At 31.1% G+C, this 13,300-nt stretch overlaps 1 protein-coding gene across 1 annotated transcript in view; it reads right to left on the reverse strand.

Annotated features, from left to right (window-relative positions):
* Positions 1-12,995, reverse strand: part of LOC140449644 (uncharacterized) — a 197,524-nt gene extending 184,529 nt beyond the window's left edge. Inside the window, exons 1-3 of the mRNA XM_072542891.1 lie at positions 12,778-12,995; positions 12,585-12,649; positions 3,704-3,748 (exon numbers count right to left, since the gene is read on the reverse strand). Of these exons, the coding sequence (XP_072398992.1) occupies positions 3,704-3,748; positions 12,585-12,649; positions 12,778-12,868 (201 nt within the window). The 5' untranslated portion in view covers positions 12,869-12,995. The remainder of the gene's footprint in view (positions 1-3,703; positions 3,749-12,584; positions 12,650-12,777) is intronic.
* Positions 12,996-13,300: the final 305 nt, after the last annotated feature.

Raw genomic sequence — 13,300 nt, forward strand, 5'->3', positions numbered from 1 at the left:
AGACTGACTTAATAAGTGAAGACAAACAACCTGCAACAAAAAGGTTCAGACCTGACAGTGAAGTCGAATAAATGAACCAAATTTTAACTTTTAAACCAATGTATGATAAGAAAAAAAAAGTAAAGTTTTGACTTTAAGACTTATTTTATCAAAGCAGTAAGGCAGATTAGATTAATATTGTATATCATATTTGTAAGAAAAATAGAATAAAAATCAATATTATTAATTATAAAAATACAAACAATTATAATTAATATAAGGAATATAATAATATAATGTGTAAAAAATTACCTGAAGTTTAATTTATAAAATATGTAACTATTATTACATCATTGATATAAAATGAAAAAACATGTTGATTTTCCGGGATTTTCCGAGATTTATGGGGGGTGAAAATTATGTCATCATTATTAATACTGCGACAGACTATTCGAGCAAATTAAAAAAAAGTAAGTATTTATGGTGAATTTCAAATGGACTCAATTTTTCCGAGTTTTCCCATATTTTCCGGCCAGTGAAAACTATGTAGTCGTTCATATTTCGACGAGCTACCCCAGAATAAAAAAAAAAGAGGCTTGCAGCTGCAAAGGAAGCCCAGATAATGTAAATTTTTCCTACGTGTTGCAATTTGAAGTTCCGATGCCGAAAAAAAAACGGAGCTAAAAAAGATATCCTCCCCACTTTCCTATGTCGATCTTTCGAAAGTACCGTCGTTTCGAAAAATTAGATAAATTTTATAGCTATAAGTTTCAATATAAAGTTTAGATTCATTCAAAATTTGTGCAAATTTTACTTCTTAATGGAGATATGATTTTTTAAAAATAGTCACTAACTTCGTTCCTATTGGTCATAGGTTTTTTATTTTTTAATGTGAGCTTTTTTACCAGCTATCCAATGGTTGTACGTACAAGTCTGTAGCTTGAAAAATATAGAAGTTATTACAATTGTTTATAAGTAAAAAACATACCCCTTTTTCAAACGTTTATTTTGTAAATAATTTCAATGAAAACTCAATATGCATTTAACTTCTGAGATAGTCTAAGTCTTAAAGAATCCTATGAAATTTGCTGAATGTGTCTAGCATCATGCATAGGGCAAGCTCAATAGTTTAAATAATTAGCCTCGGGGATAAACAAATCAAATAACTTATAAAATATTTGACTGATCGGAGGGAAATTTCGCACAAATCTAAAAGATGGTAATTCCTTGATGTTTAAATGTATTAATACCATTTTATTTTGTTAATTAAAAAATTAATAAAATTTATAAATTACTGCAAAAAAACTGCTTTTTTGCAAATATCTCTGTAAATTATTTATCAATTTTAATTAAAAAAACGGGAAAATAAAGATATTCTTAACATAAAAAAATGACATAAATATTGTTTAATTAAAATATAAGGGAAAAGATTTATAGACAAAAAATCAAATTGTGACCATAAATTATTGTTTAAAAAAAACGCAAGGTAAAACTAGGAGCATCTTTTCATCTATTCATCATCTAGTATCCCCCACCTATGTCTTAAAAGCTTCAGATATCTGCGAAAAATTTTTTCACCTTTTTTTTAACCAGACTGGGCTAAATCGTCTCTTATATCCCAAAGCAACGCCAAAATGTAATCTTAATATCAAGCATGCACCATCATGATGATATTGATATAAAACAGTGGTGATAAATCTAAACCAGTAATAGTCACTACTTATAATATTAAAAGAGAGCTGTCGACGTTGTAGATAAGTTGTGTCCTGTTACAACTGCTCCCGGAATAGCAGAAGATAGCCAATGGTAATATTCTACACATTATTAAATGTTGCAGGAATCAAAACTCAGGTGATATATAAACCAAACAACGACATTTCTTAAGAGATTTAGCAAACGCGTTTGAAAATGACAGAAGCTCTTAGTAATCTTCCGAGGATGCTGAAGCTGAGACTTATGGAAGTAACTAGAAGTGATGCACCGAAAAATCAAGAAATGCCATTACCTGCCGGAAGGTGCATCTACTGCGGCTGGAGAAAGAATAGAAAAACTCATTTTTTCTGCCACAAATGCAATGCATTTATGTTTTTAGAGCATATCACAGGTGTATGTCAGAACTGTAGGGAACTACAATAAAAGTATAAAGTTTTGTTTTTTTGTGGCTATTTGTTGCATTTATGTTCATTGAACATTTTTTAAGTATGTTTGTTTTTTATTTTTATTTTATAAGGAAAAATTAATACACATGCCAGTTTTCTTCAATAACTATTTAAATCATTGTTCTTTTTAGTTTAATAAAGTTTAAATTATTTTTTTTTTGACTAAAACGTCTTAATAGATTTAGCTATTGTAAATTCCTACAAAATAAAAAAGAAAAATCCTCCATTGCTATTTTTAGACCCACCTTAGAATTTTATGATTCTTCTTCTTCAAGTGCCATCTCCGCGGCGGAGGTCGGCAATCATCATAGCTACTCGGACTTTTGAGACGGCTGCTCTGAAAAGTTCATTTGATGTACATCCGTACCACTCTCTCAGGTTGCGCAGCCATGACATTCTACGCCTCCCTATGCTTCTCTTTCCTTGGATCTTTCCCTGCATAATCAGTTGGAGCAAGGTGTATTTCTCTCCACGTGTAATATGTCCGAGATATTCTAATTTTCTTGCTTTTATTGAATTTAAATTTTCCATTTCTTTGTTCATCCTTCCCAGAACCTCTTTGTTTGTGACGTGTTCTGTCCATGATATTTTCAGAATTCTTCTGTATACCCACAGCTCAAATGATTCCAGTTTTTTCATTGATGTCGCATTCAAGGTCCAAGATTCCATTCCATAAAATAAAGTCGAAAAAACATAGCACCTCGCCAACCTAACTCTTAGTTCCAGTTTTAAATCCCTGGTACATAGAACTCTTCTCATTTTGTTGAAATTTGCTCTAGCCTTTTCTATTCTTATTTTTATCTCCTGATTGTAATCATTTGTGGAGTTAATCATTGTTCCCAGGTATGCATATTTGTCCACTTGTTCGACGTTGGTTTCGTTTATTAGAAGATTCTCGTTATTTCTCTGAGTTTTCGATATTCTCATAAATTTCGTCTTCTTGACATTCATTGTTAGACCATTCTCTTTTCCATACTCTGCTATTCTGGTCACCAGTCTCTGAAGATCTTCAATGTTTTCGGCTAAGATCACAGTGTCGTCCGCATATCTAATGTTGTTAATGGGAACTCCATTTACCTTTATTCCAGCTGTTTCACCCTCAAGAGCTTTTTTCAGGACCTCTTCGGAGTAGGCATTGAAAAGAATTGGCGACAATACGCATCCCTGTCTTACTCCACATCTAATTTCAATTTCTTCTGACAGCTGTTCGTTAACACGTACTTTTGCTCGCTGTTTATAGTATAAATTTGATATGATCCTGAGGTCGTTGTAGTCAATCTTTTTTGATTTCAGGACATTCATTAAATGTTTATGTCGTACTTTTTATGATTACTATTTTATGATTACTAACTTTAAAATGTTACGATTAAAAATTGTTTTTCGATTGATCGGTTTATTTTTTAATTTTTTTATTATGGTCCCTGCTAATAATAAAGTGGTCCCTACTCAAATAAGTTAACATCTTTAAGTTATGCCAGTGGCTCCCAGATATCTACTGATATAAATAGTTGACTTAATAATTTTGTAGCAATAATTTAGTGTTTTATTTATAAACAAAAACTTACCTGTCTATCATTCAGCTCCTCGTTAATTTTACGTAGTTTCTTGATCTAAAAATCAAACGGTAACATTTAATACAATTCATATTGTTCATGATGAAATAAGTATATTAAAAGGAAACATCACTCATAGAATTATAGAAAATGCATTAAATACATAGATAATCATAGCCTCGGCAAGGCAAACAGCAAGGTTAATATCTAGCTAATTATCTAGTTGTAATGGTTACGATTAAGAAAAAATCGATAAATAAATTCTGATGTTTACTAAAAGAGTCTTTTTGAAAAATAAATAAGTCAAAATACAGTATAATCACTAAAAAATTGTGCTATAAATGTTTAATAACCACACTTTCTAGTGCAAAAACGGGATTGTCTGTGTTAAATTATCTAAATAAGAGGAAAAAGACAGTTAAGATTTGATTTCACGTACAGTACGTATTTCGCCCTAAAAGGGCTCCTCAGAGACGGCTATTCACAGTCGCTCTGAACGTGAAAATAAATCTTTTCTGTCTTAGGAAGCAACTCTAACATGGCTTCGTATAGACGCAAATAGCGACATCTGATATTAAAATCCGTAAACTAATTTTCGAAACCAAATATCCCAAAAACCAAAAACAAGGTTATTATTCAAACCTTAGAGTGGTCATCCCGATATACAGGTGTAAATACAATTAAACACCTTTGGGGTGAAGGTGTCTACAAAATTTACTATTTTTTTTTAATAAGCCACAATTTTACTTTATAATAAGTTTATTTGACGTTTCGATTTCCATTTCGGAAATCGTTCTCAAAATACAAAACATTAATAAATAAACCAATTTGTTTTCTATCAAAATCATCATCAAATTAAATCATCAAATATGCCTCAATATTCAGGTGTTTATATTCAAAACAAAGTAATTTTCTCATAGAGGAGAAAATAAAACATGAAAATATATCTCTGTTAAAAACTAGCAAATATTTTTCTATTATTTTATATTCGACTGCTGATTAAAGTCATGAAGATCAATTTATCGTTATAGTAAGGTTTGTTTGATTAACCCTGAACTAGTCGGGTGGGGTCTGTGAGATCAGCGACAATTTATTTCTGATGCCTCACTGCCTATTTTATATCGGAGTGTCGGTCTTTTGCTACTTTAATTCTTTTTCGGATTTCTTTATCCATTACATTGTATTTTTCTCTATCTATGTATTTGTACCGCCTCCGAACGTTCATTAGATCTAAGATGTCTTGTGTCATCCAGTCATTTTTAATTGTTCGTTGTTTTAGAACAGAGTTTCCCAAACTTATCTAAACCGCGACCCCTTTTTGCTAAAAAATTTGTTCGCGACCCCCCAATTTCCCCCCACTCATTTATTCAATATTATTTGACAGAAATAGCGTGCCTAATTTACAATTATCTGATGGTTTCTCAAATTTAATTTTACTTTACTGTTTAAGTTTAAATCAAAAACAATTATTTTATTTTAATACAATTATTTTAATGATTGCGATCTGTCCCACTAGTAATTAGTAGTAGGTACTTCTGCCAGAATAGCATTTACAATAAAAATAAATAATAAGAAGTCGACTGCACATTGTAAACCGCGACATATTAGCTTGTGTCTACATCGCAAAACTCTTCCATGATAATCGAGAAAGCGCTCGCTACTAGATGGCACTCTGGAACGTTCTCGTCATGGTACAATGAATACACAAGGTATGATATTGCGCATGACATTTGACAGCTGGCCCAGGAGTGTGACGTAGTTAAGATCGCCTGAACCACCTCGAACCCATTATTACAGCTTAACGTACACATTAATTTTGAAATTATGGTTAAAAAGTGATCTAATTTTTTTTTAAATGTTTTGTTTTGGTTATAATTGAATAAAAAATATATTTTCAGTAGCGTAAAACCTTTACTTCTCTTAGAGATTCAGGCAAAATATTTATTTTTGTTTTCATACATATAGTAATAATATAAGTACTCTTTTTGTATGCAAATCCCTTGAAATTTAAAAATTTTCTGCAGAGGAAATACTGTGAATAGGTAAATAGTAGTAGATTTGCTTATTCTGATTCACTGTCACTCACTTCCAAGCAGTTTTACTGAAATAAAAACAAAATAGAGTACAATAGAGAAAAAAAATCTGTTTTACAATTCAATATGGTTTTTTAGATGAGTTATAATGAAATTTAGTAAAATAAAAAATATACACATTACTATAACCTACCGATTATTATATGCAAAATTTACTTATCAAACAATATAATAATATGAAAATAAGACACAAATTAGTTCAAACGCAAAACACAATAAATATCGACTTCAGACGACTTTACACCGGCAAGACAGAAAGCTTGTATAAAAACAAAAGTTCAACAATAATATCGGTTATCAATGGTGACTATTGCAAATTGCAAGTTATGAGATAATAAATATATTTTAAAGTATCTTAATACTGACTGAGTCATCTATTTTATAATAGAAAAATAATTTTGATATATGTTTATATATGTGTCTTTATACAAATGGTGTTTAGTTACTATTTATTTATACTGTGTAGTATATAGTAGTTATTTGCCATTGTATATCTGGTTTTGTACCTTTTTCAAAGTACGCTGTGCAATTGCTTGTTGCAATAGTGACAATGAAGATAAAATCTTTAGGTTTCATACATTTCCTAAAGATAGCGTGACCAGAAAACTGTGGATTATATCTTGTTGTAGATAGGATAATTTTAATTGTAATACTGCAAGAATTTGTTATACACATTTTAAAACTGAAGATTACCAAAGAAATCTACAACAGGAACTTTTAAATTACGTTTCTAAAAAGGGTCTAAAACTCAAACCTGAGGCAGTACCTAGTCTTTATTTGCCTAAATCAACATCGGCTACCCTTTTAACCAACCAAAAGAAACGCGTACAAGGAGGCGAACACAGAGAGTCCAAAAAGTATGTTGAGCAGCTTCTTAATACTTCTAGGTCAACGACGTAAGTCTAAATCTTTATTTTTATTAATTATTAGTCATGAAACCTTAATGGTTTTTTCATATCGATTTGTTAAGTAAAAAATTAGCCTCAGCCTGCTATGCAATAAGAACTGTTTCGGAGGAACTCAATTTAGCATCTTCCAAAATAACATATTTTTCTTTGTTAAATCATGTTATCATTATTAAAATATACAATGTTATCATTATTATAAACAATACCAAGATAATTTTATTTGTGAATATTACAAAAATGTCATTTTAAATGTTGTGCAATATTGTGTGCCCTCACTACACTCATATTCGATGGCCAGCTAGCTCATTCGATATAAATAAAGTTGACTTTGGCATTATTTATTTTGATTTTGTGTTTAGTTCAGTAGGTATATATACGTACAAATTTTGTGTACCTCCATTACCACTTTTCTGTATCTTTTTAAACATCTGAAATATCAAACTCTGGAGTATAAGTTAATTAACCTGTACCTACGTGTAATAAAAGATAGATAAAACTTGTCTTATAAAGGATATCTATGTTTTATAAAGGATAAATATTATAATAACATAATTTTATCATCTCTTTATAATTACTATAATTAAATTAGCCAAATTATATAAAAAAACTTAAAATTAAAACTCTTTCCTATACAACTACATTCAAATGTTGCGGGAATAAGCGATCTTGACTACGTCATGCGCGAAAGCGAACCGATTTTGGAACATTATGTATCATACCTTGTGTATTCATTGTACCATGGTTCTCGTAGCCTCGTTTTGGCTTTATATAAGCGGCGATGCGCAACGAAACCTCAGTTGGAATCCAAACAGCCTATGGTGGCGAACGCGGTGTTGAGTAATGAGTAAATATTTTACGACTTACGTATTCCCGTTTACGTATTTACGTCTACGATAAATTATAAATTATGGATAAGTTTTTAAAAAGAAGTGCAGAACCATCTATGTCTGAAAGTGGCAGTAGCAGCAATAAAAAGAAAAACAGATTCTACATTGATGAATATCTTAAATATGGTTTTACCGTTATTTCCAATAAACCACAATGTGTTATTTGTGGACAAGTCTTGCCAAAAGAAAGCATGAAGCCATCAAAGTTACTTTGACATTTAAATAGCAAACATCCAGATAAAAAAGACAAGCCCGTAGAATTCTTTGAAAGAAAGCTGAACGTCCTTCACAAACAGCAAGACAGTTTTCCCTTGGCAACCACTACTAATGAAAAAGCATTATTAGCAAGATATAAAGTTGCTTATCGTGTTGCCAAAACTAGTAATCCGCACACAATTGCTGAAAATCTGATTTTTCCAGCAGCTGTTGAAATGGTACATATAATGTGTGGGGAAAGAGAGGCTGCAAAATTAAATACAATACCTCTGTCAAATAATACTATCCAAAGAAGAATTAGTGATATGGCAGAAGATATTCAAGCGCAAGTTGTGGAAAATCTTAATAAATGCACGTACTTCTCTCTTCAAATGGACGAATCCACATACGACGATATATCTAACTGTGCCCAATTCATTACGTTTGTAAGATATGATACAAATAATGGCATTCAAGAAGATATTTTATTTTGTTCCCCATTGGAGACCAATACCACTGGAAAATGTTTACTCGACACTTTTGTGAAACGTACAAGTAAATATGATATTGACTGGGGTAAATGTATTGCTATATGCACAGATGGCGCTAAAGCTATGACAGGACATAAATCTGGTCTTGTCGTCAAATTACAAGAAATAATGCCTAATGCCAAATGGAGACATTGTTTTTTACATCGAGAAGCTCTTGCGTCCAAAGCTTTACCTCCTGAAATGGACTGTGTTATGAAAACCATCATTAAAGTTGTAAATTCCATTAAAGGAAAAGCTTTGCAGACCTGTATTTTTAGAAAAATTTGCGAAGACATGGGTGCTTTATATGAAAATCTTCTCTATCACACCGAAGTAAGGTGGCTTTCAAGGGGCAACGTCTTAAAAAGAGTATTTCACTTAAGAGCAGAGCTTTTAATGTATTTGAAAGATGAGAAGTCCCCATATGAAAATCAATTTTCCGATCCTATTTGGCTTCTGAAACTAGGTTTCCTTGCTGATATTTTCGAGCAATTAAATATTTTGAACAGTAATTTACAAGGTCGCGACATTAATATAATTACAGCCACAGATAAAATTAAGGCGTTTCTAAGAAAAATCGATTTATGGTCGACCTTACTTGGCAAAAAAACAACTCGATTCATTTCAGTGCCTTCAGGAAATTATGGAAAATATATCCAATTACAGTGCTACAAATTTTGAACAAGTTTTTGCTGACATGCATGTTACTTTGCTCAATTTAAAACAACACCTCTGTGATTATTTCCCCGAAAAAATTCAAAACAGTTACGACAGTTGCAGATGGATACTAAATCCGTTTGTAGTCGATTCCTTTCAGCATGTTGAGATACCACTAAACATTAAAGAAAAACTTATTGAAATATCAAGTAATGGAATGTTGAAGCTCCAATTTTTTCCCAGAACTCGGACCAATTTTGGACCGAAAAGATGCAGGAATACCCCCAGTTGGCGAGTGAAGCTGTAAAATGTTTGGTTCCATTTGTAACATCATATTTGTGTGAGTTAAGTTTCTCGTCTATGACTGCCATTAAAACAAGAGTTAGAAATCGTCTCGTACTTGAAAATGATATAATTGTGTGTGTCTCAAATACACAGCCTAGATTTGAAAGATTAGTTTCACAGAAACAGGCGCTTATTTATCTCTTATTAAGATTATAATATTTGACTTTGTTTTACTCTTTTATTTTTACGGACTTTAATATTTAGTTTTATATTTCGTCTGATAATTAATTGTTAATTTCTATTTACGGCGTTGTTAAAATAAAAATACATGATCTAACAAAGTGGTGCTTTTGTCTTATTTTGGAAATGTTCGGCGACCCCCCTAGTACCTCATGGCGACCCACAAGTGGGTCGCGACCCCCACTTTGGGAAACACTGTTTTAGAAGATTGTTTGAGATAAAGTGATTAATGTCGTTTTCATTTGTTGCCAGCAATCATCTATGTTGTTGGTATCTTCTAGTCTAATTTCGTTCAAGTTGTTGTTAATTGTTCGTCTTGTAGTGCATCTAGTGATATTTTGGAAGTTTTCTGATTTTTACAGACTCTCTTTAAACTATATACATAAGGACACACGCAGTAATTAATTAAATGAAAACGTTCACTTGTGAAAGAAAATAAGAGATAAAAGTTCCTAAAAGGAATTCAACCGCGGGAACACGTATCTTTTTTTGTTATGGTTTTGGCATAAAAATAATCGTTTTGCTTGTTTACAAGTTAAATTTGATTCAGCAAGTCCCAAATTTCATTATTCCATAAAAAAAATTATAAATAAAGTTAACATAAGCGAGATCATTCCAAATTTTCTTATATTCAGTCAAGTTTCATTTTCAAATTCTTGCCCCCTTATTTTTTTCCACCGAAAAATAGCTCCCTCTAGCCGGCTTCCATTCTGTTCATAGGGAGTTCGACTTATAGGCTCTAGAATGGCTCTAGGTAATTTAATATAACTCTGTGAATTCGTATATTACGTATCTAAAGATATAAAAAGAATAAAAATCTTGGTATACAAAAAACGATAAGTGGTGCAGGTACTGAAATTTACACTTTGTGCAACAAAAACACAGGAACTGTAGTTTGCTTAAGAAACAAAATATAGTAGAGTAAAAACATCCAATCATAATTAAAATCTAGTTTATATAAAACGGCAATTCAACAACGATAAAGTATGCTGAAATACCACTATAACTATAAGACTTAAGAAAAACTAACTAACTAAACCTAACTATAAGAAAAATCAAGAACTAGATTTTAGAAAAAATAAAAATAAGAATACCCAATGCAGAAACATTACTATGTAGAAAACTCTTACTACTTAGCTGTAGTTTGTGTTGCCTACTTTTCAGCTGTACACCCACATTTTTATTGAAATTAAAATATTTACTAATGTATGTCACACATTGATACATGTAAGTTCTACTGATAAAATAGTAGTTTAGATAGAACTTTGTATGATTTAAATTGCAATTTTAATTTTAAGTTGTATAATACATAGTGATAAAATAGTATTAAAGATATGGATTTGCTAATTTTGCAGTTTTGAGCTGAAGGTTGTTTAGAATATTTTTAATTAAAGAATAATCATACTGTTAAGATAATTCACGATAGACAAGGTTTATTTCAAAATTATCTAACTTTTGGAGCCAGAGTTGGTACATTTCCTCTTAAGAGGTTTCTCCCCACTAGAACTTTCCTGATTATAGGTCATTATTATCATATTTTGGCATATTATTTTACTATAAATGCTATGTAGTCTGTGAGTTTCAATCCAGGTTAGTCTTCTCACAAGTCTTCCTGATGATAGGTAAGCCTTGAAACACATGTAGAAGAATGGTAAGAAACTAGAATTGAAACACATTACTTCGCAAAGATTTCTTCATCATCCAGTATCACCATTGGACTGAACAACATGCCAGTTCTATCGTCTCCATCACTATTTAAGTCATGTCTATGCCGCTGAAACATTTCCCTTTAAGCAGCATTTTTACTTTTTAATGCACAAAAAAGTTGTAGGGTGCTATGTGATGAATGTACAGGGAATGAAAGAGTTGTGTTTTGACAAAAAGTATTACACAATATTCAATCAATTGCCAGAGTATTATCGTGATGAAGAAATCAGTCCTCAATCGCCAATTTTGACTATTGCTCATCAATCTTATATTTATTTAACCTTAACAAACTTAACATGCTACAAAAATTACAGAATCGTGGAATGAGAATAATTCTTAAACCAAATCGCCGTACCCCAATTGGGACGATGTTAAATACTCTAAATTGGTTCTCTGTTGAAAATAGACTATTTTTTTCACCATGATTTTGGTCTTCAAAATAGTAAATGGCTTACCTAATTCTTTTATGACTTGAATGTCAAATTTAAAAATTATTTGCTGTTGCCTCCAACCCATAAGAAGGTGTTTTGTCCCTCAAATATTATGTTCCCATATCAATAAGACTGAAAACTCTAAAATGTGATATATGGTACCTGCTTCTGTATGGCTGCAAAACAAGGGCACTCAAACAAGGGAACATCAACAGGTTAAACAAATTTGACATGTTGCTGTATAGAAGAATATTACGAATAAGTTTTACCACAAGGACAAACATATGTGTTGTTAGGTATGAATACTCAAAAATAACTGTTAAAAATTGTTAAAGGAAACCCCATATCTCAAACATGTAACATGTCACAAGGAATAAAAACATTACAACTAATTATCAAGGGGATAATTATTGAAGGAAAACAAATTAATTGTGATATAGGAAGAAAGAAGAAACTGTAGCTCAGGAATATAAGACATTATGCCAGAACTAAAAGAAAGACTCTCATAAATAAACAGAACTTTGTTATTCTGGTCAATAACCTCAATAGAGATGGTACATAGGAGGAAGATGAAAAAGTGAATATTGTTGTTATCTAGGCTCTAGTTGACAAAACATATCGGAAATATAGAGTGACAAAAAGATGAATGAAATAAAAGTATTGAAAATGTATAGAAACTAAGGTTCCTGATGTAACAATTGTGATTTATATGAATTCACTTATGTGCACTAGAATGTAAGTATTCCTTTTTGTGTAAGGGGGCTGCCAGTTTTTATTTTTTAAAATGATTCAACAGGAATAATGAACTAATTGCAATCAAAATCTGACCTTTGTTATGTTTGGATTTTGTTTATTGTATACTGTATACTTTTAAATAAACAGGGAATGTCAATTTTTTTAAATTACAATAAATAAAGCCCCTAATAACAATTCAAATATTTGGTAATCATTGTCACTTACTTCCAATTCTTGTTGGTGGCAAAGCTCCTGTAGCTGTTTATAGTCACTGTCCTTAATTTCTTGATCTAAAACGTGATTTGATTAAAAAATTAATAATACAATAACTATTAAATATATCAACATTAAATATAGGTTAAATGTTGTAAATGCTAATTTAGTCCTTAGATATAGTTAGGATAAAGTTTATGTTTACCTTCCTCTCCATCGGCCAAAACATTATTTGCCAGATTCGAAATTTGACCCTTGACGATATTTAAACTGTCATTAAAATTAAACCACGACATATTTAGATTCCAAACTTTATAAATAATTATATATTGGTAGTTTCATTCATTTATTTTTAATTAAATAGAAACTTTAAACTTTTTGCCAACACAACCCAATATGATTTTGACATTTCATTTAAAAACATCAACTGACATGTGACGTCTCACTTGACACTAAATAGTATGAAGGTAGCAATAAATTATACAATTTTTTGCAAGAAACGACCTATTCACAAAATAATATTTTCAGTTAAAATTCTTTTAAAAGCCTAAAGCCGTAGTTTTTACTGCAAAAAATTCTAAATATGCAAATAACTACCTAATCTTTAGCGCCATCTATTGGTGAGAAACTAGTTCAAAACACGGAGGAAGGAAGTAGCATGTAGGAACCATGCCATCGAAACCACTTATTTCTGTACCAACTGTATATGACACAGATGGTACTGTGTA

The sequence above is a fragment of the Diabrotica undecimpunctata genome, chromosome 9, assembly GCF_040954645.1.
Source record: "Diabrotica undecimpunctata isolate CICGRU chromosome 9, icDiaUnde3, whole genome shotgun sequence".
Classification (NCBI taxonomy): Eukaryota; Metazoa; Arthropoda; class Insecta; order Coleoptera; family Chrysomelidae; genus Diabrotica; species Diabrotica undecimpunctata.